The sequence below is a fragment of the Bombina bombina genome, chromosome 5 (assembly GCF_027579735.1).
Source record: "Bombina bombina isolate aBomBom1 chromosome 5, aBomBom1.pri, whole genome shotgun sequence".
In the NCBI taxonomy this organism is placed as follows: domain Eukaryota; kingdom Metazoa; phylum Chordata; class Amphibia; order Anura; family Bombinatoridae; genus Bombina; species Bombina bombina.
Genome location: NC_069503.1, coordinates 316784194 through 316810872, shown reverse-complemented (window position 1 = coordinate 316810872; position 26679 = coordinate 316784194). Strand labels below are relative to the sequence as shown.

At 36.1% G+C, this 26679-nt stretch overlaps 1 protein-coding gene across 1 annotated transcript in view; it reads left to right on the top strand.

Annotated features, from left to right (window-relative positions):
- The window catches only part of THSD7A (thrombospondin type 1 domain containing 7A), a 596458-nt gene that overhangs the window by 429573 nt on the left and 140206 nt on the right, over positions 1-26679 (top strand). The window contains exons 12-14 of the mRNA XM_053714101.1: positions 8506-8609; positions 9341-9535; positions 10786-11049. Of these exons, the coding sequence (XP_053570076.1) occupies positions 8506-8609; positions 9341-9535; positions 10786-11049 (563 nt within the window). The remainder of the gene's footprint in view (positions 1-8505; positions 8610-9340; positions 9536-10785; positions 11050-26679) is intronic.

The window sequence follows — 26679 nt, the reverse complement described above, 5'->3', positions numbered from 1 at the left end:
TCAACAGCTTGGCAGTTGTTAAATAATTTAGTAATTTCTGATCCATGTATATGAGGACTTAAAACAAACCCATAGCAATATTAGTATTTGCATTTCTAATATTTGTTGCTTTTTAATTATAATTACAATATTTATCGTAAACAAAGGTTACCAATTTATTGACAAAAGACATGCACTCAAGTTGTCTTACTGTTGTTGTAATACCTTTAAACAAGAGTGGACAACTGGTACCCTAATGGGTCACATGAGGCCCTCTACACTAGTTTTGTAAGGGTTCCAGGAAAAAAGCAGAACTAAGAATGTGTGCTTTGGGTTGACCAAGATGCAAAATAGCCTTATGGAGGGCAGAAAATCATATAGGAAGCTAAGTGCGCTCAAAGTAAAAGAATTAACATGGCCGGGTTAGCTCATGTATTACAAGTTGAAAGTAAAAAGGGTGGTTGATGGAGTGTGTGAGCTCGCGCTTTGGGGTGTTCTAAACAAATGGTGTATATATAAGGTAATTGTATATAACATGATGTCACCTTTTTTCTAGAGTAATTGAAAATAAGCCTTAAAAAGGGACATTAAACCCAAAAATGTTCTCTCATAATTCCGACAGAGCATACAATTTTTAACAACTTTCCAATTTACTTCTATGATCAAATTTTCTTGATTCTCTTGGATTCTTTTGTTGAAGAAGCAGCAATGCACTACCGGGAACAAGCTGAACACATTGGGTAATTCAATGACAAGAGGCATATATGTGCAACGGCCAATAAGTAGCTTTTCCAAGTTGGGCATTGCAGCTCCTGAGCCTACCCATGTATGCTTTACAACAAGGGATACCAAGAGACCAAAGCAAAACAAGTAAATTGGAAAGTAGTTTAAAACAGCAAGCTCTATTAGAGTCATGAAAGTTTAATTTTGACTTTACTGTCTCTTTAAATTTTATAAAGTTTTTCACAGGCAGAGCCAAAAATACGCAGACTTTTCTGACTAATGATATAGTAATAACTTTAGAAAAGGATTAATCGCTATCTATTTTTGTTTAACAAATAGTATTCATGATTATGAGAGCAAGAGAAAAAAGAAGTCGTAATTTATTATTGTCAATTCATATGGCAGAGATTTTATTATAATGTTAAGGATCATAGGAGACCTGTTAAGGTTGAACTTGATTGTTTTTTTTGTTGTTTTTTTTTTTTCAAGCTCACCAGCTATGCTTTAACTGTGCAAAATGTAACCCTGCAAACAAGAGAGAACAGATTAGTGAAAACATGTGAAAAGATAATCAATACAAGTCAACAATAATTTAAAGGGGACATCATTATTTGTTAAACATATATGGAAAAAGGTCAGATATATTCCAATCAGTCTATAGCAGCACATCTGTATGTGTTTAGATGTCATATTTAATACAAGATATTTGGATATCACACACTTTTTTTTTACCTTTTATACTCCTTAACTTGAAGTTTTTAAAATTGATTATATTGCATTTACTATTCAGCTTTTATTATTTATGATGGACTACAGGTATAACCAATCATAAGTTAAGCCAGCTCTCAAAAGCGAGCATTGCAAAAGCCAAATGTCAGTGGCAAAACCATTGCCTTTATGTGCACATCATGAGGGAAGGGTGTGGTCACATAGTACTGATACTAAAGGATGATTTTGAGTGATATTGTCTCCAAAGACATCCATAAGAAAGACAATCTGTATCAGTCTCTTAAAGGGATACTAAACCCCAATTTTTTTCTTTCATGATTCGGATAGAGCATGCAATTTTAAGCAATTTTCTAATTTACTCCTATTATCAATTTTTCTTCGTTCCCTTGGTATCTTTATTTAAAAAGCAGGAATGTAAAGCTTAGGAGCCGGTCCATTTTTGGTTCAGACCTGGGTTGTGCTTGCTAATTGGATAGCTAAATGTAGCCACCAATCAGCAAGCACTATCCAGGGCTAGCTCCAAAGCTTTCATTCCTGCTTTTACAATAAAGGATACCAAAGAAAACAAAGAAAAACTGATAATAGGAGTAAATGAAATAGTTGCTTAAAATTGCATGCTCTATCTGAATCATGAGAGACAAAATTGGGGTTTAGTATCCCTTTAACAAAGCATTTTTTTCACAGTTGAAGCTCCAGCATTGTGTTTGTTTATTCTGAAATTAGACAATGTAATCAAGTGCACATAGAGTGCACATAGGCCTAGATTTAGAGTTTGGCGTTAGCCGTGAAAACCAGCGTTAGAGGCTCCTAACGCTGGTTTTAGGCTACCTCCGGTATTTGGAGTCACTCAAAAAAGGGTCTAACGCTCACTTTTCAGCCGCGACTTTTCCATACCGCAGATCCCCTTACGTAAATTGCGTATCCTATCTTTTCAATGGGATTTTTCTAACTCCGGTATTTAGAGTCGTGTCTGAAGTGAGCGTTAGACATCTAACGACAAAACTCCAGCCGCAGGAAAAAAGTCAGTAGTTAAGAGCTTTCTGGGCTAACGCCGGTTCATAAAGCTCTTAACTACTGTACTCTAAAGTACACTAACACCCATAAACTACCTATGTACCCCTAAACCGAGGTCCCCCCACATCGCCGCCACTCGATTAAATTGTTTTAACCCCTAATCTGCCGACCGCCACCTACGTTATACTTATGTACCTCTAATCTGCTGCCCCTAACTACGCCGACCCCTGTATTATATTTATTAACCCCTAACCTGCCCCCCACAACGTTGCAGCCAGCTACCTACAATAATTAACCCCTAATCTGCCGACCGCAAAGCGCCGCCACCTACGTTATACTTATGTACCCCTAATCTGCTGCCCCTAACACCGCCGACCCCTATATTATATTTATTAACCCCTAATCTGCCCCCCTCAACGTCGCCTCCACCTGCCTACACTTATTAACCCCTAATCTGCCGAGCGGACCGCACCGCTATTATTATAAAGTTATTAACCCCTAATCCGCCTCACTAACCCTATAATAAATAGTATTAACCCCTAATCTGCCCTCCCTAACATCGCAGACACCTAACTTCAAACATTAACCCCTAATCTGCCGACTGGAGCTCACCGCTATTCTAATAAATGTATTAACCCCTAAAGCTAAGTCTAACCCTAACACTAACACCCCCCTAAATTAAATATAATTTAAATATAACGAAATAAATTAACTCTTATTAAATAAATTATTCCTATTTAAAGCTAAATACTTACCTGTAAAATAAACCCTAATATAGCTACAATATAAATTATAATTATATTATAGCTATTTTAGGATTTATATTTATTTTACAGGTAACTTTGTATTTATTTTAACCAGGTACAATAGCTATTAAATAGTTAAGAACTATTTAATAGCTAAAATAGTTAAAATAATTACAAAATTACCTGTAAAATAAATCCTAACCTAAGTTACAATTAAACCTAACACTACACTATTAATAAATTAATTAAATAAACTATCTACAATTACCTACAATTAACCTAACACTACACTATCAATAAATTAATTAAATACAATTCCTACAAATAAATACAATTAAATAAACTAGCTAAAGTACAAAAAATAAAAAATAACTAAGTTACAAAAAATAAAAAAATATTTACAAACATAAGAAAAATATTACAACAATTTTAAACTAATTACACCTATTCTAAGCCCCCTAATAAAATAACAAAGCCCCCCAAAATAAAAAAATGCCCTACCCTATTCTAAATTACTAAAGTTCAAAGCTCTTTTACCTTACCAGCCCTGAACAGGGTCCTTTGCGGGGCATGCCCCAAGAAGTTCAGCTCTTTTGCCTGTAAAAAAAAACATACAATACCCAAGCCCCCCAACATTACAACCCACCACCCACATACCCCTAATCTAACCCAAACCCCCCTTAAATAAACCTAACACTAAGCCCCTGAAGATCTTCCTACCTTGTCTTCACCTCACCGGGTTCACCGATCTGTCCAGAAGAGCTCCTCTGATGTCCTGATCCAAGCCCAAGCAGGGGGCTGAAGAGGTCCATGATCCGGCTGAAGTCTTCATCCAAGCGGGGCAGAAGAGGTCTTCCATCCGATTGAAGTCTTCATCCAAGCGGCATCCATCTGGAGCGGAGCGGCGGCATCCTGAAGACCTCCGACGCGGAACATCCATCCTGGCCGACGACTGAATGACGAATGACGGTTCCTTTAAATGAAGTCATCCAAGATGGCGTCCCTCGAATTCCGATTGGCTGATAGGATTCTATCAGTCAATCGGAATTAAGGTAGGAATATTCTGATTGGCTGATGGAATCAGCCAATCAGAATCAAGTTCAATCCGATTGGCTGATCCAATCAGCCAATCAGATTGAGCTCGCATTCTATTGGCTGTTCCGATCAGCCAATAGAATGCGAGCTCAATCTGATTGGCTGATCGGATCAGCCAATCGGATTGAACTTGAATCTGATTGGCTGACTCCATCAGCCAATCAGAATATTCCTACCTTAATTCCGATTGGCTGATAGAATCCTATCAGCCAATCGGAATTCGAGGGACGCCATCTTGGATGACGTCATTTAAAGGAACCGTCATTTGTCGTTCAGTCGTCGGTCAGGATGGATGTTCCGCGTCGGAGGTCTTCAGGATGCTGCCGCTCCGCTCCGGATGGATGCCGCTTGGATGAAGACTTCAATCGGATGGAAGACCTCTTCTGCCCCGCTTGGATGAAGACTTCAGCCGGATCATGGACCTCTTCAGCCCCCCGCTTGGGCTTGGATCAGGACATCGGAGGAGCTCTTCTGGACAGATCGGTGAACCCGGTGAGGTGAAGACAAGGTAGGAAGATCTTCAGGGGCTTAGTGTTAGGTTTATTTAAGGGGGGTTTGGGTTAGATTAGGGGTATGTGGGTGGTGGGTTGTAATGTTGGGGGGCTTGGGTATTGTTTGTTTTTTTTTACAGGTAAAAGAGCTGAACTTCTTGGGGCATGCCCCGCAAAGGGCCCTGTTCAGGGCTGGTAAGGTAAAAGAGCTTTGAACTTTAGTAATTTAGAATAGGGTAGGGCATTTTTTTATTTTGGGGGGCTTTGTTATTTTATTAGGGGGCTTAGAGTAGGTGTAATTAGTTTAAAATTGTTGAAATATTTTTCTTATGTTTGTAAATATTTTTTTATTTTTTGTAACTTAGTTCTTTTTTATTTTTTGTACTTTAGCTAGTTTATTTAATTGTATTTATTTGTAGGAATTGTATTTAATTAATTTATTGATAGTGTAGTGTTAGGTTAATTGTAGGTAATTGTAGGTAGTTTATTTAATTAATTTATTGATAGTGTAGTGTTAGGTTTAATTGTAACTTAGGTTAGGATTTATTTTACAGGTAATTTTGTAATTATTTTAACTATTTTAGCTATTAAATAGTTCTTAACTATTTAATAGCTATTATACCTGGTTAAAATAAATACAAAGTTACCTGTAAAATAAACCTGTAAAATAAATATAAATCCTAAAATAGCTATAATATAATTATAATTTATATTGTAGCTATATTAGGATTTATTTTACAGGTAAGTATTTAGCTTTAAATAGGAATAATTTATTTAATAAGAGTTAATTTATTTCGTTAGATTTAAATTATATTTAATTTAGGGGGGTGTTAGTCTTAGGGTTAGACTTAGCTTTAGGGGTTAATACATTTATTAGAATAGCGGTGAGCTCCAGTCGGCAGATTAGGGGTTAATGTTTGAAGTTAGGTGTCGGCGATGTTAGGGAGGGCAGATTAGGGGTTAAAAGGACATTAAACCCCAAAATTTTCTTTCACGATTCAGATAGAGGGTACAATTTTAAACAATTTTCCAATGTACTTCTATTATCTAATTTGCTTCATTCTTCAGATATACTTTGTTGAAGAAATAGCAATGCACATGGGTGAGCCAATCACGCAAGACATCTATGTGCAGCTACCAATCAGCAGCTACTGAGCCTATCTAGATATGCTTTTCTGCTAATTATATCAAGAGAATGAAGCATATTAGATAATAGAAGTGAATTAGAAAGTTGTTTAAAACTGCATGTTCTTTCTAAATCATGAAAGAAAAAATATGGGTTTCATGCCCCTTTAATACTATTTTTTATAGGGTTAGTGAGGCGGATTAGGGGTTAATAACTTTATAATAATAGCGGTGCGGTCCGCTCGGCAGATTAGGGGTTAATAAGTGTAGGCAGGTGGAGGCGACGTTGTGGGGGGCAGATTAGGGGTTAATAAATATAATATAGAGGTCGGCGATGTTAGGGCAGCAGATTAGGGGTACATAGGGATAATGTAAGTAGCGGCGGTTTACGGAGCGGCAGATTAGGGGTTAATAATAATATGCAGGGGTCAGCGATAGCGGGGGCGGCAGATTAGGGGTTAATTAGTGTAAGGTTAGGGGTGTTTAGACTCGGGGTACATGTTAGGGTGTTAGGTGCAGACGTAGGAAGTGTTTCCGCATAGCAAACAATGGGGCTGCGTTAGGAGCTGAACGCGGCTTTTTTGCAGGTGTTAGGTTTTTTTCAGCTCAAACAGCCCCATTGTTTTCTATGGGGGAATCGTGCACGAGCGCGTTTTTGAGGCTGGCCGCTTGCGTAAGCAACTCTGGTATCGAGAGTTGAAGCTGCGTTAAATATGCTCTACGCTCCTTTTTTGGAGCCTAACGCAGCCTTTATGTGGACTCTCAATACCAGAGTTATTTTTATGGTGCGGCCAGAAAAAAGCTGGCGTTAGCTACGCGGGTCCTTACCGACAAAACTCTAAATCTAGCCGATAGATTGTAGGACTACATATTGTATAGCTTCATTACACATGGGAAGTTATTCACTATATGAATGTTTCTTGTTGTGGAAGAATATTTTGGATTATAAACACATAAGCAGGGTGGACTGATTGCATTCTAACTATTCTTTTTTTCATATATGTTTAACCTAGTGGCACCAATCATTTGCATTATTGTTGATTTATATTTGCTCATTAAGTTTTCCTCATGTAAATGTATTATAAATATGGGAAACCGATTAGCCATGTACATTTTTGCTATTTAAGCATTTCAGCAAAATTAGAAGATTCACTAATATATTATGAATTATTCCATTTCTTGTTCTAGTAACAATTTGTCAAAAGTGTTTAACTGAGTTATAAAAAGGATGACAGACAAAAAGGAGATAAGGAGATTTCCTAAAATTCCGTTGGACTGTTGTTGTATGGATGTTAAGCTTGGTGGCTCTCCTAAGGTTTATAACTAATTTGGATAGATTCATTAATCATTAGAAGAGCTGATAAGTTAAAAAAAATTATAAATATATATATATATATATATATATATTACATTCTCATGAAAGGGCTGATTCACTACATTTTGATATAGGTCTTTAAAACTAGTCACGCCTCTTGTATAAATTTAGGATTGGATGTGATCATGTTACTCAGGACTTATCAGAATTGCTCTTACGACATCTTACATATTAATGTAGTGGTATGGGTAAACATTCATAGGCTGGTCTTTTGTATTCACCAAATCTACTAAACGTCTTGCAAAGTTGGCTTGAGTTTGCAAACTGTCTTAGTACCTTGATGATGTAGATGTCAGACTTATTAAAAATTCTGAATATTTATAACTAGCAGTGAATAAAAGTTAAATTGTAATTTGAAAATTGTTGTACTTACACCTGCTTCACACTTTGACATCTTAATAGTGTTCATTAGCTTGTATTCCAATTAATCTCTATATTTATCTATCTATCTACCATCTATCTATCTATCTATCTATCTATCTATCTATGTACCCATTCCCCCCTTTCTCTATCTGTCTTTTTCTCTGTCATTCTGTTTGTCTATTTGGCAGGCTTGTGAGAGGATATTGGCAAAGGTGTATCCCATGTCAAATTATACTAAGACCAGCAATTTGTGTGCAAAACCTTGATATATTTTCTCAGATTTATTTTTAGAGTCAAGTAAACCAAATTCCAAATTGCTTGTGGAACAAGTTTTAAAATGATGAATTGAATGGCGCCAAAAGAACCTAAATTAATTCCCTCTTGTGTTTCCTAGCTTAATAGCTTTTTGTATTGACTTGTGTCATATTGTATTCTTTATCTGATTCCTACATGATACAAAGCAAATTTGAACTTCCAAAGTAAACATTTTGCCTTCCTGTCTGCTAGCCTTTATAGTAATACGTGTCATGGTTCACAGACCTCTATTTCAGGATACATAGAATCTCAATTGCTATAAGAATCATGATACAGTAATGCAGTGTTTTAGTTCAATGGCAACAGTACATGAATTCTGTCATTTCCTTATGACTGCTGAAGCAGATATTAATTTGCTTAGATTTCTGTGTATTTAAAGGAGGATAATAACTTAAATAACTGCAATAAGAGCTTCTCTGGTTAAAGATAGTAATACATTATTCATTATTTGTTTTCAATTACTATAAACCATATAATATTCTGATAGGAAATCAATCTAGAATGAAATATGTTAGTTTCTCAAATCATGTTTGATGTGTTTTGGTTGTAGATGGAAAACACATAAATGGAGACGATGTCAACTGGTACCCTGGCATGTCAGGCAGGATAGCCCTGGGGCCTATGAGACGTGTGGGCCTGGACTACAAGCTAGAGGTAACAATTGCTAATTACTATAATTTTCTCTGTAAACATTTGTAAAGTTTTTAGTAATATCTGTAAATATTTTAAGTACAAATAAATGAACACAGTTTTGTAACAGTTATAAATCCACTGAATATAAGGAAAACTTATTTATAAGCCTAAACTTTTAAGTTTTCTTCTGGTTGGCAATATAATTTTTATAAAGTACCTTTTTGTATTAAATGCACAGTGGTATAGAGTAAAGGCAGACAGGAGAAAGTGTAACATGTTTACAGGGGAAATTTAAGATTTATAAGTTGTCCACTCATTTGTCTAACTCTGTATAGACAACTACGCACGTGCTGCTACTATATAGCATGCTAGGTTGCACAACAATCTAATTTATTGGTAATAGCAGTCACATGGTCCTAATTTGCATAGATCATAAATTAGAACACATACAAAAGCAAGGCTTAAGCAAGCAGTGGAGATGGCACGTTCTTAGCACCAGTGGAAAACAGAAACAGGAAAGTTTTTAAGGTTATAGAAGATTAAGATTTTAGAGAGAACAAAGCAAGTACATACAATTAAAGCAGACAGAGAAACAGACACATAATGAATGTTGTATGTTCCTGCAGTCAGAACATACAAACTACACACTTAGACATTTACACGTGCTGCAACTACCTAACAAGTTAAGCAGCAGTTAAATCCAAATTATTCCAAATTGTGTCAATTGTTAATTTTACTAATTTTACTTTTAGCAATCACTTGTCGCCGACAAGATGGAGCTCAGACAGAAATTACAGATTGTTTTAAGCATGCAGGATCTTTGCCAGCTTTAACCCAGACGTGTCAGATACCTTGCCAGGACGATTGCCAGTTTACCAACTGGTCCAAGTTCTCATCATGTAATGGAGACTGTGGAGCTATCAGGACCAGAAAGCGTTCTCTTCTCGGTACGTGCTGCATATTTACTACAGTTGACAAACAGAAAGTAAAAATGGCCTATGAAGGACCAACAGGTTTACAAACAAAATTTACTAAAAAAAAAAGAAAAAAGAAATGTAAGGTTGAGGCAGGTTACTAATCCACTTAATTTCATGTACTATCAGTCATCAGAATGGATTTGGACAGTACATGGAATTAGGTGGAATTATACTTTCTAACAGAAGTCATGTGTTAAAAACTTCATTTGAGTAAAGGGACTTAAAGCTTTAATTAAATTATCCATAAATGCTCAATTATGCATAGTAAAATATCGTGTAATGTACTTTTATGAGGCATTTTGCCAGCTTTTCCAGTAATTTCAATTAATAAGAAGTGCATATTCTAGATTCACTCTTTAATGTATTCCCAATACCACCTGGAGCGAACAAATTGTTAACAAATAGCACCTTTACCTATTTGTCGTTACATTAAATTTGCTTTTGCCTGTTTAAGCCACCACTGATACTAAAATGTCAATGGTGCAGTATTGGCTTTAGAAAAGCTATGTAAACAAGAGGCAGAAAAAAATATACTGCCCAGTGGGGGATGAGAGAGCCCAGCCCATATAAAATGGTGTATATCTACATGTGAGGCGAGGAAAGAAAACACTGGGTCTCAAAGTATATCCATTAGTTTATTGGATTTAGGCTTAGGTGCATAAAAGGTAAACTCCTTATCTGACGTGTTTTCCGCATGCGTACAGAGATTCTTTCCTCACCTCATGTATATCTACATGCCTGAGTACCTTTAGGAAGCCTAAGACTGCAACATTCTAAACAGTGATTGCTTGATAATTGAAGGAGCTCACTCATATCTGTATAATTATCCACACCAAATGAGATATGAAAAACCTACTCAAGGGGCGTGTTTCTGAACTGCAAAATAATATTTTTCTAACATAACGACAGGTTTAATATTTTTAAACGATTCATTTTTCATGTAGATCTATTGTGATGCAGTATGTAGGTGCTGATATATAATATGCATACAAAAACAATAGGTTTGATGTCCCTTTAATATTGTGTTCAGCAGGTCTTGTGATGAAACATATCAGAATTTGAATAATAAAAATATAGTAGATCTTTTTGGGTTCTAAATTGAGAGTAACACCACTTACCACAAAATGATGACTTATATAATATAAAACACATGTATTATGTTAAAAACTTATATGGAGCCAACATTTTAACATAGTGTTTCCACGTTTTCTATATTGCAGGTAAAAGTAAGAAAAAAGACAAGTGTAAAAATTCCCAGTTATATCCAGTGATTGAAACTCAGTTGTGCCCATGTGACAAATACAGTGCACAACCTGTGGGGAACTGGTCAGACTGTATTTTGCCAGAAGGTAAAGTGGAGGTTTTACTGGGAATGAAAGTACAAGGAGACATCAAGGAGTGTGGACAAGGATATCGCTACCAAGCCATGGCATGTTATGATCAAAACAACAGACTTGTAGAGACTGCAAGATGCAACAGTCATGGTATGTAAATATGTATGTACTACTTTAGATGTCATTGCATTATTAAAAGCAGGTGCGTCAAATGTTTTCAAATGAAGAGTTACTATTGTTTAACTTGAGAGCCCATCATTTGTAGACTTAATTATGTGACATCACCCACATGCTTAAATCATGTGAAAACTGGCAATACTTACTGAAAATCAACATATCTTTTAAAATAGATTTCCTAACACTTGTGGAAATCCCAAGCATATTCAGATCATTATTTCTAAAAAAAATTGTTATATTAAAGGGACACTAAAGGCAAAATTAAACTTCCATGATTCAGATTTTAAACAACTTTCAAATGTATGTGTATTTTCTAATTTGCTTTATTCTCTTGGTATCCTTTGTTAAAAAGCATATCTAGGTGGGCTAAACACATATGCCTTATGTCATTGGCTCGCAAGATGTGTGCACCTAGCTCCCAGTAGTGCATCCATGGCAATGTTATTGTCCAGCTTTAATTTAGGATAAAACCCGTAAGCCAAAAATGCTCAGTTATAGATGATTCCTAGTTATCAAAACAGAAAACGTGTCATTGCTAACAATTTAATAATGGTTTATTATGGCTTTTTTTTTATAACCTGAAAAAAACTTTCAGCTAGATTGCGAGTTTTGCGTTATGAGCGGTGCGGTACTAACTTGCAAGTTATTGTCACTGCTCACTTACCTACAGCGCTGGTATTACAGGTTTATAAAAACCCGGCGTTAGCAGGCAAGAAGTGAGCGTAGAGCAAAATTGAGCTCCATACCGCACATAAATACCAGCGCTTCTTTGAGCTGGTTTTTGACATCAGTGGGGAGAGCCGGCTGAAAAAAAGTCTAACACCTGCAAAAAAGCAGCGTAAAGCTCCGTAACACAGCCCCATTGATTCCTATGGGGAAACAAAATTTATGTTTACACCTAACACCATAACATAAACCCCAAGTCTAAACACCCCTAATCTTACATTTATTAACCCATAATCTGCCGCCCCCGACATCGCCAATACCTACATTATACTTATTAAACCTAATCTGTAAAATAAATCCTAAACTAGCTACAATATAACTAACAGTTACATTGTAGCTAGCTTAGGTTTTATTTTTATTTCACAGGCAAGTTTGTATTTATTTTAACTAGGTAGAATAGTTACTAAATAGTTAACTATTTACTAACTACTTAGCTAAAATAAATACAAACTTACCTGTAAAATAAAACCTAACCTGTCTTACACTAATACCTAACCTTACACTACAATTAAATCAATTACATAAATTAAATACAATTAACTAAATTACAAAAAAACAAACACTAAATTACACAAAATAAAAAAAGAAATGATCATATATTTAAACTAATTACACCTAATCTAATAGCCTTATCAAAATAAAAAAAGCCCCCCAAAATAAAAAAAAACCCTAGCCTAAACTAAACTACCAATAGCCCTTAAAAGGGCCTTTTGTGGGCCATTGCCCCAAAGAAATCAGCTATTTTACCTGTAAAAAAAAATGCAAACAAACCCCCAACAGTAAAACCCACCACCCACAAAACCAACCCCCCAAATAAAATCCTAACTAAAAAAACCTAAGCTCCCCATTGCCCTGAAAAAGACATTTGGATGGGCATTGCCCTTAAAAGGGCATTTAGCTCTTGTTCCGCCCAAAAGCCCTAATCTAAAAATAAAACCCACCCAATAAACCCTTAAAAAAGCCTAACACTAACCCCCAAAGATCCACTTACAGTTTTTGAAGACCCGACATCCATCCTCATGAAGCCAACAGAAGTCCTCAACGAAGCGGCAGAAGTCTTCATCCAACCGGGCAAAAGTCTTCATCCAGACGGCATCTTCTATCTTCATCCATCCAGCGTGGAGCGGGTCCATCTTCAAGACATCCGGCGCAGATCATCCTCTTCAATCAACGTCTTCTTCCAAATGAGGTTTCCCTTTAAATGACGTCATCCAAGATGGCGTCCCTTATATTCCGATTGGCTGATAGATTTCTATCAGCCAATCGGAATTAAGGTTGAAAAAATCCTATTGGCTGTTGCAATCAGCCAATAGGATTGAGCTTTCATCCTATTGGCTGATCCAATCATGATTGGAACAGCCAATAGAATGCAAGCTCAATCTTATTGGCTGATTGCATCAGCCAATAGGATTTTTTCACCTTTAATTCTGATTGGCTGATAGAATTCTATCAGCCAATCGGAATTCAAGGGACGCCATCTTGGATGACTTCATTTAAAGGAACCTTCATTGTTCAAGAAGACGTCAATTGAAGAGGATGCTCCATGCCAGATGTCTTGAAGATGAACCGGCTCCGCACCGGATGGATGAAGATAGAAGATGCCGTCTGGATGAAGACTTCTGCCCGGTTGGATGAAGAATTCTGCCACTTCGTTGAGGACATCTGCTGGCTTTGTTGAGGATGGATGTTGGGTCTTCAAAAACTATAAGTGGCTTTGGGGGTTAATGTTAGGCCTTTTTAAGAGTTTATTGGGTGGGTTTTATTTTTAGATTAGGGTTTTGGGCATAAAAAGAGCTAAATGCCCTTTTAAGGGCAATGCCCATCCAAATGCCCTTTTCAGGGCAATGGGGAGCTTAGATTTTTTTAGGTAGGATTTTATTTGGGGGGTTGGTTGTGTGGGTGGTGGGTTTTACTGTGGGGGGGGTTGTTTGTATTTTTTTTTTTTACAGGTAAAAGAGCTGATTTCTTTAGAGCAATGCCCCGCAAAAGGCCCTTTTAAAGGGCTATTGGTAGTTTAGTTTAGGCTAGGGGTTTTTTTATTTTGGGGGGCTTTTTTATTTTGATAGGGCTATTAGATTAGGTGTAATTAGTTTAAATATCTGATAATTTCTTTTTTTATTTTGTGTAATTTAGTGTTTTTTTGTAATTTAGTTAATTGTAGTGTAAGGTTAGGTGTTAGTGTAAGACAGGTTAGGTTTTATTTTACAGGTAAATTATATTTATTTTAGCTAGGTAGTTAGTAAATAGTTAATAACTATTTAGTAACTATTCTACCTAGTTAAAATAAATACAAACTTGCCTGTGAAATAAAAATAAAATGTAACTATTAGTTATACTGTAGCTAGCTTAAGGTTTATTTTACAGGTAAGTATTTAGTTTTAAATAGGATTTATTTAGTTATTAATAGTAGGTTTTATTTAGATTTATTTTAATTACATTAAAGTTAGTGGGTGTTAGGGTTAGACTTAGGGTTAGGTTTAGGGGTTAATAAATTTAGTATAGTGGCGGTGACGTTGGGGGTGGCAGATTAGGGGTTAATAAATGTAGGTAGCTGGTGGCGATGTTAGGGGCGGCAGATTAGGGGTTAATAATATTTAACTAGTGTTTGCGATGCGGGAGGGTGGCGGTTTAGGGGTTAATATGTTTATTATAGTGGCGGCAATGTCCGGTGTGGCAGATTAGGGGTTAATAATTTTATTTTAGTGTTTGCAATGCGGGAGGGCCCCGGTTTAGGGGTTAATAGGCAGTTTATGGGTGTTAGTGTACTTTTTAGCACTTTAGTTATGTGTTTTATGGTACAGCTTTGTAGCGTAAAATTCATAACTACTGACTTTCAGTTTACGGTATGGATCTTGACAGTATAGGGTGTACCACTCACTTTTTGGCCTCCCAGGCAGACTCGTAATACCAGCGCTATGTAAATCCCATTGAAAATAGACTTTTTGAAAGCTGTGGTAGTTACGTTGCGTTAAGGCCAAAAAAGTGTGCGGTGCCCCTAAACCTGCAAGACTCGTAATACCAGCGGTAGTGAAAAAGAGCCTTAACGCTGCTTTTTCACTCATAATCTAGCCGTTTGATTTTTACCAATGCCTCAAACTTAACTTCACTTACTATGTAACATTACTTGTCATTTTATTCAAGTTATGATATTCATTGTATGCCTTGGGTCTCCTTTGCTTAATGTAATAAATATATAACTTCAAGTATTTTGGCACAAGAAAATTTATTGTATTTCTTTTAACAAATCTGTTGTCTTTAAAATCTGTTGTCTTTATTTCAGTTTATGTTATCTCCAGCAATGGAAATTATAGCTTAAAGGGACACTCAAATCAAAATTAAACTTTTATTATTCAGATAGAGCTTGCAATTTTAAACAACTTTCCAATTTACGTCAATTAACAAATTGGACACAGTCTTTTTATATTTAAACTTTTTGAGTCACCAGCTCCTACTGAGCATGTGCAAGAATTCACAGAATAAATGTGTATGCATTTGTGATTGGCTGATGGCTGTCACATGGTACATGTATGCATTTGTGGTTGGCTGATGGCTGTCACATGGTACATGGGGAATGGAAATAGACATAACTTTAAAAATTGTCAGAAAAAAAATCTACTACTCACTTGAAGTTCAGACTAAGTGCTATTGCATTGTCTTGTTATCTTGCATTTGTTGATTATGCAAATTTACTGTGTTGACTGCTGTAAATCCATGTAATACACAAACTGACAATGACCAAGGGCCCCATGTATTAAAAGGCGCGTGGACAGCTTCTCAACTGTTGATCTGCTGGCCCATATGTATCATTACACTCCGAACAGTGTGTAATGCCCGCCCTTTCATTCGTGTGACCAATTACCAATTGTGTGAGTGAAAGGACTGTCAATCACCGAGAGCTCGCTCTCTGTGATTTCTCTCTAATGACCGCTGCTTCTTACATTGTGGGAAGCAGGCTTGCATATGCAAACCTGCCCTGCAAGGGCTCTGGAGCAGCTCTTGCTGTTTCGTACATGAAGCCCCAAATCTAGATTCTTGTACATTTCCCTTTGAGGAAACAGTAAAGAAATATATACAACGTGTCCATAACATATTCATTGTTTAAATTTTAAAATAACAATTAATCTTGGCTGACATCACATTTACTGATGTTTTCTTGCTATGTTTTCTCAAGGAGAAATACAAATCTTAAACCTTTAATGTATTTTAATGCACTTAGATGATGTTTTAATGCACTTAGATGATGTTTTAATGTCTTTAGCTAGTATCTATTTAGGGTAAAACAGTCATTAAAGCATTGAGTATGAGCTACATATATCTTTACTTTAAGTAGGGTTTTGGCTTATTTCATATATAAAAAAAAAATAACTTCAATTTGAGTGGCTGATATATTCTACCTGTCTTAATAAACCCCATCCACTCACTCATAGTATCATAGTATAGGGATGGGTGAATGTGCTGAAAATGTAATTTGCTTGGTTGGAACAAATAGTCCTGTGGACATTCGTTTTGGACAATCGAATGTTGATAAGAATGAAAAGCCATTGAAATTCGATAATATACATTTTATTTCGGTTTTTGAATGTTATTTTCATTTTCTAATGTTAATAATTAAATCGAATATCTGAATTTGAAATTTCAAATTATTATGTATATGCATTATTACTAAGCTTCCTTCAGGGGGCCAAAAAAATGTTTGCACCAGGGCCCTCTGTTGAGAATTTCCCCTACTTCTCAACAGATTCCTTTTGTATTTATTTTGTTTTGTCTGTTTTATGTATCTAAATGTCTTTTTTTTACTATGAATCAGCATAATTATGTATCCCTGCTAATGTACGCTGCACCAATCCCTGTTTTGCTGTGTACATTAGTAGGGGTACATAATGATGCTGATTCATAGTAAAAAAAAAAAAATGTAGATACATAAAACAGACAAAACAAAATAAATACAAAAGGAACAGGGTACTTCTCTAAAAGAAAATACGCTATATAGGAGAGTTATGTATTATTATAATTATTATTATCAGTTATGTTTAGTGTGCCAACAGATTCTGTACCACTATAGACATAGGCATGATATGCAAGGTAACATTTGTAGGGAACAAGTGGGTAGAGGGCCCTGACAAGAATTTCATGAAGGTATGCTACAAACAGATGGGCTCATAGGCTTACATAGTAAGGGGGTTTAAGGGGATAATAAAAGAGGAGAGAAACTTAGGTTAGAAAAGTTTAGCATATGTTGTATGCGTCCCTGAACAGTAGAGTCTTATTGTATTAAAATTTAAAAACTAGGGGAGAGTCTTGTGGAGCTAAGCAGAGAGTTCCACAGAATAGGGGCCAGTCTGGGAAAGTCCTGTAGATGGTAAAGTGAGGAGGTAACAAGATGGGAGGAAAGGAAGAGCTTGTGAGCAGAGCGAAGGGAGGGAGAGTATCTGGAGACAAGGTATAGGGGGGTGCAGTGCTGTTAAGGACCTTGTATGTTAGTCATTATGTATGATAATAACTTTAAATAAAATGAATATATGTTTTCCTTAAATTGCTGTGATTTCAAATAAGGCATACTTTTTTTTCTTATTATGAATTTTGTCCTTTATAGCAAATTAATTTAGCTCATGTTAATCATTTGTTGACGTTTAAAATCACATTTTGTTAAATTATAGAGCCTCCATCACACATTATGGTTATTACATGCAGATTAAAAGTACTTATATTAAACTATATTCATTTTGGCAAATTGAGTGCTTTAACTAGTGTGTTGAAAATTAGGCATATATTTAAATTGTATATTCAAATGAAAGTATAATTATTCTGGAGTGAATTTGAGGCATATCACTAGTTTTAAAGCTAATTGAATTCATCAAAACTGAAAATGCTTTAGTAAATCATATCTCAAGAAGTATGGTTTAATTTAAAAGCAGCTTTATTGCACTAAAACACTTACATTGTGGTTAAAAGTACGCTGTGGTACTCACATGAAAGAAATAATACTCTCAATGGAAAAAGAACATCTAGCATATTGCCCTTAAGGATCTCAACAGAGTGTATTAATCTTGAGGAAGATAGAGCTGAGGTTAAGGTTGAACTATAAAAAACAATGTCAAGAGGAAAATGTAGTGTAAAGAAATGGGACCATAGTGAGGTTTTTGTTATTTGTTTATTTTATTTTAACTTTAACATTCTTAATTCAAAATGGATTTTAAACTAATACTTTGGTATTAAATCGACATCTTAATTCATCTGAGTATGTTATTTTTGCAATATTGACCCTAGATGGCTATGGGGTTTATCACTTAACTGTTGTTTAATAATCATGACATATTAATAACAGCCATTTTCATTGTTTATTGGCCCTATACTTAACATGTGCCAGTCCTGTTCTTAATACTTAAAGGGACAGTCTAGGCCAAAATAAACTTTCATGATTCAGATAGAGCATGTAATTTTAAACAATTTTCCAATTTACTTTTATCACCAATTTTGCCTTGTTCTCTTGGTATTCTTAGTTGAAAGGTGGTTCATATGCTAATTTCTTAGACCTTGAAGGCCACCTCTTTTCAGAATGCATTTTAACAGTTTTTCACCACTAGAGGGTGTTAGTTCACGTATTTCATATAGATAACACTGTGCTCATGCACGTGAAGTTATCTGGGAGCAGGCACTGATTGGATAGACTGCAAGTCTGTCAAAAGAACTGAAATAAAGGGGCAGTTTGCAGAGGCTTAGATACAAGATAATCACAGAGGTTAAAAGTATATTATTATAACTGTGTTGGTTATGCAAAACTGGGGAATGGGTAATAAAGGGATTATCTATCTTTTAAAACAATAAAAATTCTGGTGTAGACTGTCCCTTTAATAACATATTTACAGGGACATATTTCACGTATCAAATTCCACAGCTAAAAAGACTTGAGAAACCTTGATGAATGACCTTGTTGAATGCACATAGGCACAATACACTAAAGTTAGACACCGCTATATTGGATGACATTAGGAAGCAATGCCACAAGATCTTTTATAAAATGAATATTATGCATTTTTACACTAATAAATATAGCCAAATCAGAAACCCAGCAAGCAAGCATGCCCACTATACCGATAATGCCCCTGTTTAAAGAGATATACATACAGCAGTTCTATGGTTTTGGAATACAACTGGTTAATTGCACACTTCGCTACAAACTATTAAAATGGATCAATCAACCCTTGATGATTAACGACCCTTCAAACTTTGATGTAATCACCAAGCCCACTAAATCGCCATTTTGTTTGTCCTTAATATTGTGCATTTCTTTTTTTTATTACAACATCAGGTGATTTAGGATGAAGATGACAATTTTGCGTTGTTTCCAGGAGGTAAAAATATCAAACTCCAAGGGTATTAATAGCAGAAGCATTTTAGGATTGTGATCACTGGAAAAACCCATTGACCATACTGGTCAATCAGAAAAAAGTTATCTGCCAAAAACAAATGCAAAATTGTAACCAACCCTTATATGATTAACCCTTGCGGAACATTGTTTGCAGCTCCCAAGCAGTACATGGATTGTGACAGGCAGTTCATGAAACTATTTGTACTGATTTATTTTTGGTCACTGGGTGTGTTCTGCTAGGTAGCTGCAATGCTTGGGGCTCTTAAGCAGGATTTTACCTATGTGTTTAACCCCTTTGTGTGGGTGAAGTACATAGTTACGACCAGTAATGCCTAAACGATGCATTCTAAAGAGTTAGCATATGTAATTTTTGTGTGAAAATGTTTCGTTAAAAATACATTTAAAAGACAGCAGATTTTTTTATTATATACAATAATTAATATTTATATATTACAATTAAATATTCATCTAAAATAATAAAGTAAATTTATATTGATTATTCTTAAACTTTGTGACTCTACATGTGCGCTAAAGACAAGATACAGTGAAAACTACAGAAGCATTTTTTTTCTCATATAGAAAAAAAAATATTTTGTTCTGAAATGTGTTCATGTAAAGATTGCTGGTGTTTAACTGGGGAATTTTGCTTTTACATATTATATTCTTAAGGGGACAGTAAAGTAAAAATTAAACACTCATGATTCAGATAAATCATGCCATGTTAAAATATACTTTTGTTATCCAAATTGTTTTTCTTGGTATCCTTTTGTTGAGACTACTGGGAGCTTAGTGGCTGCACCTGCACATATACTTCTTCAACAAAGGATACCAAAAGAATAAGCAAATTTGCTAATAGAAGTTATTTAAAATTGCATGCACTATCTGTATCATGAAAAAAGCATCCCATGAGTTAAAAAACATACATATATTGGTATGAACTAAAATATATTTAAAGATATTTAAAATTGCTTTTAAAAGAAACTAATTACACATTTAATACAAATAGATTTAATGGGTAGATGATACTTGGTCTAGAGCTCATTTGATTTAGCTGAAGGACACCCTGACTTCCAGCAGATCAGCAAGGTCTTTCTTTGTATTCAATTTGATAACCTTGATAGGATTGTGTTACCAGCATGCTTTGCAGATTTCATGTGGTCTGTATCTTTCACACTCACTGCTTGCTTGTAACAAACCTTGCGATCTTCCAACCTTTTTGCAATCTATCATTTTCTTCTTGACTTTGGCTTTAAATAGTGTTTTGCTCCTCTAAAATCTTAAGTAGAGCCCAGCTGAGTTTGGTATGGCATTATGTAGTACATTATGGGGAGACTCTTTTACCTCTTAGATGCTAGAGACTAGGAAGACTTTGAATGAGAGATATAAGACAATGGGCTCCATTTAAGAAGCTGTGATCGCTTTGTAGTGCCTTTGGCTGAAGGCTGGGAGTTAAGAAGTAGCAGTCATCAGACCACTGCTTCTTAAAGGGACAGTACACTGTAAATTTGTTTTTATATGAATGTATTTTCAATGACTTGTTATACCAGCTGCATAGTATAAAATGTATGAGAAATTGCATTTTTCGGTTTATTTGTGTATATGAAGTAGCTGGTTTTGTGCTTTTAAACCACAGCCTATTACAATGGGTTGAGCTTCAGGTAATATATCTCATTATGTTATCACTTTGTGTACACACACTTGCTTCCTTATCTTATATTTGTCTAGAAAGCCAAAGATCAATACTTAGAGAGAACAATGGAAAATTATCATTTTATTACTTAAAGGGACACTGAAGCCAATTTTTTTCTTTTGTGATTCAGATAGAGCATGACATTTTAAGCAACTTTCTAATTTACTCCTATTATCAAATTTTCTTTATTCTTTTGGTATCTTTATTTGAAATGCAAGAATGTAAGTTTAGATGCTGGCCCATTTTTTGGTGAACAACCTGGGTTGTCCTTGCTGATTGGTGGATAAATTCATCCACCAATCAAAAAGTGCTGTCCAGAGTACTGTACTAAGAAAAAAACTTAGATGCCTTCTTTTTCAAATAAAGAGATAGCAAGAGAACAAAGAAAAATTAATAATAGGAGTAAATTAGAAAGTTGCTTAAAATTCTGATTATCCTAATATTTTGAAGGTATAATCTAGATTTTATTAAAGACACAGAGACGAGTATTTTTTGCATTACTCTTTCTTTACTACTCAATGCAGCCTTTTAAAGAACAATAACATTGATAAGTTAAATAACATAAACATAATAAGAAGCTAACAGAAGCTTATTATAGTGAGAAAAAACAGCCAATCAGCACAGAGAATAGCCTATAAACAGAGCACCCAGCTAACACTCATCCTCTTTCTAGTTGATGCTCCAAAGGAATAAGATATTAAACATCATTAAAAGTCCAAAAAGTCTGAAACAACAAAGGGTAGCGAACTCCAACTTGTTGAACTTGATAGAAGGCAGACTAGATGTCCAGAATTCAGTAGATGGATAATGAGACCTCTGAGTTGAAGGAAAGAATCCAGAAGATGAGAACGGATTGGAGTTACATGGATACTGTTAAGAAACAAAAAATGTTAATAACATATAATAATAAATACCAGGGTGGGCAAAAAACACAATTATCTATTTGAGGAGGGAAAATACTCGTCTCTGTGTCTTTAATAAAATCTAGATTATACCTTCAAAATATTAGGATAATCGGAATTTTATTACAAGACCAGAGACTCCTATTTTTTGCAAGTTTAAAGCAAATTAGGAGAATAGATCAAACGAGGCATGTTGAATGGGTCTGAAGTAAAATTGTTTAAAAATGGAGTCAGAAGACCAATCAGCAGCATTTAAAATTTGTTGAAGAGGAGCCGCTTTCAGAAAGGCTTTTGAGGCAGCAGAACCTCTAACAGAATGAGCTGAAAAAGAAATGTTGATACCAGCCTCTTTCATGACCCATTTAACCCACCTAGCAATAGAGGTAGAAGTGATAGGAGCATGAGGAGGGACAAAAGAAATAAGCAGTTGATTATAGTTAATTTTCCTAAAAATCAAGGTTCTAGATTCATATGAGTTTAGGCACTCAACCACACACAGAGAAGGTTCAGAAGGAAGATAAGGGTAGAAAATGGAAGTAGATAAGGTTTTTGTTCTGCGAGAAAGAAAAAAGGTAACTCCTTCAGGAGAGAAACGTTTAGAGTTCCAGCCCAAGGCTTTCACATCAGATACTCTTCTGAAAGAAATAAGACAGAGTAGGGTAGCAAGTTTAGCGGAAAGTTGATTTAGAGATAACAAGTTATTATCTGGCCAAGATTTAAAAAGAGAGAAAATTAAATCTACATCCCAGAAGAATTCATGTTTGGGAACAGGTGGACGCTTTAATCTAATGGCTTTAAGAACTCTACAAACTAAGGGGTGTTTGCCAACAGGTAAATTATTGATTAAATTATGTCTGGCTGAAATAGCTGATCTATGGACATTAACTGTTCTGTATGCTAGGCCTGAGTCAAAAAGATGGGACAGGTAGTTAATAATTTTGGTTAAATCCGAAGAAATGGGATCCAAATCCCTATGCAAGCACCAGCTAGACCATTTTGACCATGCGGCAAAATAACATCTGCGGGTACCTAGGGCCCAGGAATCTTGAATGAGGGATCTAGCTCCCTCCGAAAGACCTCGGAGAGACCATGGTCCCCTGATATTGTCCATGCTATCAGAAGAAGAGAGCCTTGGAGAATTAGACTGTGAAATTCACCCTCCAGGTTGACTAACAGGTGAGGAAGTGGAGGAAAAAGAATTGGAAGATTGATGGACATCTCCAGAAGGGAGGGATACCAAGATTGGGTTGGCCAAAAGGGAGTCACTATGGTTAGGCATAGGAGATCCCTGCGGACTGTTTAAATTGTCCTCGGGATCATTGAGAATGGAGGGAAAGCATTAGCTTTCTGGGGGGGCCATGGATGTAGAAAAGCATCTATGGCCGCAGCTTCTGGGTCTGGGCGCCAGCTGAAGTATGGGCAAATTTGAAAATTGGTCCTGGAAACAAAAAGATCCAGACAAAACGGACCTCTGAGAGATTGAAGGAATAAAAACATTTTCCTGTCTAGTCTCCAATCGCTGGAATCTGCCAAATGACGAGATCCCCAATCTGCAGCTGCGTTCGATTGTCCTGGAATATATTCCGCTTTGATAGAAATATTCCTGTCTAAACAAAGATGAATAAATACCTTGGTTATGTTGGACAAATTCCTTGATTTGGTGCCTCCCAAACGGTTGAGATATTGCACTGCTGAAATATTGTCCATGCGAAGAAGAATAGAAACTGGAAAAGAAAATTTGGCAAAACTTTTGACTGCAAATGAGCCAGCCAATAATTCCAAACAATTGATATGGAAACGTTTCTCCTCCAATGTCCATTTGCCACCTGTGATGGAAGGACCACAACGCGCACCCCAGCCGGAAAGACTGGCGTCGGATTCTATAACAAAATCTGGAGTCCTGCCAAAAATGGCTCTCCCATTCCAGGCTTCTAAATGAGAAAGCCACCAGGATAGTTCTTCTTTGGCCTCTAGAGATAAAGGTATCAAATGAGAGTAGGAAAACCCTTTTCTTAAATGAAGAATTTTTCATCTCTGGAGTTCTCGGTAATGTAAGGGGGCCGGAAAGACAGCCTGAATAGAGGATGATAGTAACCCTACTATTCTGGCTATAGTTCTGATAGGGACTGAATCTTTGGATAAGGTTTTGGCAATTTCCTTCTTGATATTCTTCACTTTGTCCGAAGGAAGACTCAGAGTGGAGAGTATTGAATTGATTTTGAAACCTAAGAAAATCAGTGATTTTGTAGGGAAAAGAACTGATTTCTGTTTGTTCACAAGAAAACCTAAGGATTCTAGAAGGGAAATTGTGGTAATTAGATGATTCTGAAGGGAATAAAAATCTTGGTCCATAATTAAGATATCGTCTAGATAAATTATCAGATGAATACCTCGGAGTCTCAACCAGGCCACTACTGGTTTCAGTAACTTGGTGAAAATCCAAGGGGCTGAGGACAGGCCAAAGGGAAGACAAGTGAAATTCCAAAGCTGATCTTCCCAACGGAATGTCAAGAATTTCCAATGTTCTTGAGCGATTGGGATGGTTAGATAGGCGTCTGTAAGATCTAGCCGAACCAACCAATCGTTTTCTCTTAAGCATTCTCTTAATAAATGAATTCCCTCCATTTTGAAATGATGGTACACAACGAAGGCATTTAAAGATTTTAGATTTATGACTGGCCTGAATTGATTGTTTTTCTTTTTTACTAAAAATAGATTGCTTAGGTAAAAATCTTGGGGTTGAATAACTGGAAGAATTGCTTTTTTGGAGAAGAGAGTAGAAATTTCTCTCTTGACCAAAAGGGAGTCTTCCTGAGAAAAATGAATTGGATGAGGAAGACAAGTTTGTGTTGGGAGAGATATGAACTCTATGAGAATGCCTGACACAGCCTGTAAGACCCAGGGGTCTGAAGTAATTGAAGCCCAATTTTGAGCAAACAGGGCGAGTCTGCCACCAATTTTTTCTGGGAAAGAAGAGACATGGGGAGGAAGTAATGAACTTACCTGGAGCTTGTCTGGCTCTGGCTCTGGTCCTAAAACCTCTCTGAGTCCAGGGTCGACCTCTTGTCGGGAAAAAGGAAGAGGTAGATGGTTCTGAATAACCTCTTTGAAATTGTGTCTGAAACTGATGTTGGTATTGGGATTGTTGGGGATAGTAGTGAGACCTGGATAAAAAGGATTGGCGGCCGGGAAAGCGGCCTCTGCCTCTCCCGGCCCTGTCAGAAAAACCCTGGTTAGGGTAGAAAATTTTCTTAACAGATGTCTTTACTTTGTTCAAATTAGTGAAAGTGTTGACATATTGGCTTAGATCTTTTAAATATAAGCCTCCAAACAAAAGACCCTTGTTGTCTGAAGCGATATTGCTTGAGGAGAAATCGGAAATTTTAGGATCTATTTTCCTCAAGATGTTACGTCTTCTTTCTCCGGACATTGCACAATTAGTATTTCGAATAAAACAGAGAAGTCTTTGGACCCACTCTCTGACTACATAGGGGTCCAAAGGACAATTTTCAGCTACACCTTGCTCAGACAATTCGAATAGTTTAGTGAGGGGCCCAACAGAATCTAAAAGTTTATCCTGGCAAATTTTCCAGGATCTATCCACTCCTTTTTTCAATTTATAACCTGGGGTGCCAATAAATTTTAGAATCTTAGGGTCAACCTCAGGAGTGACAGAAGCATTTTTAGGTAACAGGGGACGAGGACATTCAGCTTTCATTTTGTTACGGATTTGTTTTTTCAGGGGTTTGCGTAACTGATGGTCAATAAATTTGGCTAAATTAATGGGGGGACACCACTCGGCGGACCGGGGAAGGTGTAATTCGTCAGGTTTAAACCTAGGATTGCCCAAGCAATCTATAAAGTCTTCCTCGTCCTCACTGTAATCATAAGATTTTTTGGCTTTCTTTTTCAGTTTTTTGGCTACAGGGGAGCCATCAGAATTTTCTGATTCATTGAAATTGTCTGAATTAATGTCAGTATATTCGTCACCATCTGAATCCTCAGATTCTGAAGATGGATTATCAGTAATGTTTTGTGTTTTAAATTTCAGTTTTTTGGATACATAGGTATCCCCCGTTTGGTTACCCTCGGGGTGCAGGGTTCTACTGACAGCGGTTTTTCTTCCTTTGCTGTGAGGAATATTAGGCTCAGCTAAAAGCTGACGTAACTTTTCAATAAGTTTTTTGCTTGCTTTATAGGCAATAGATGGGTTCTTTCTTTTTAAAGATATTTTTCTTTGTTTCTCTCCCATCAAAGAGGTCATTTTGTTAAATAAATTATTCATAGAGGAATCTATCATAGACTGCACTGTATGTAAAGTTAAGGGAGGTGAATTAGTTTGTGTTTCAGACATTGCTTATAAAATGTTTTGCAGGTAGCAATGTACAAGAAAATATTAAAAAGTTTTAATAAATTAAAATCTCCCTTAAGCAATAATTATATATATACTAATATAAACTTAATTAATAAAAGAATTTAACCCAATTTTTTTTTTAAAATAACATATCTGAGGTAAAACTTGTAAACTAGGTTTGAAAAAAGATTGCTAAATAATTATGCTAAACAAATTCACTGTAATATAAAGGATGCCAGAAGATGGCAGTAAAGGGCTGTAGAACTTTTAAAAAACTTGAAATATGATAACCGAGTGTAACCGCAACAAAGTTACCACCCGGTTTGAGAAGCTTCAGCTGACTGAGGGGAGAGAACTATCTCGTCAGCGATAATGGGCGGGAAGGGGACGGCCCACAAAATGGCGGCCGCACGGACAATACCAAGCAGAAGAGGGGAAGGATTGAATAGGTAAGATTAGCAGCAAACGTTTAAAAATCAGGAAACGAGCATAGCGAACAGAAACAAGGATGGAAAAAAGGGGGTTAAGTCAGGAAACGAGCAAGAGATTAAAACGGAAAAAA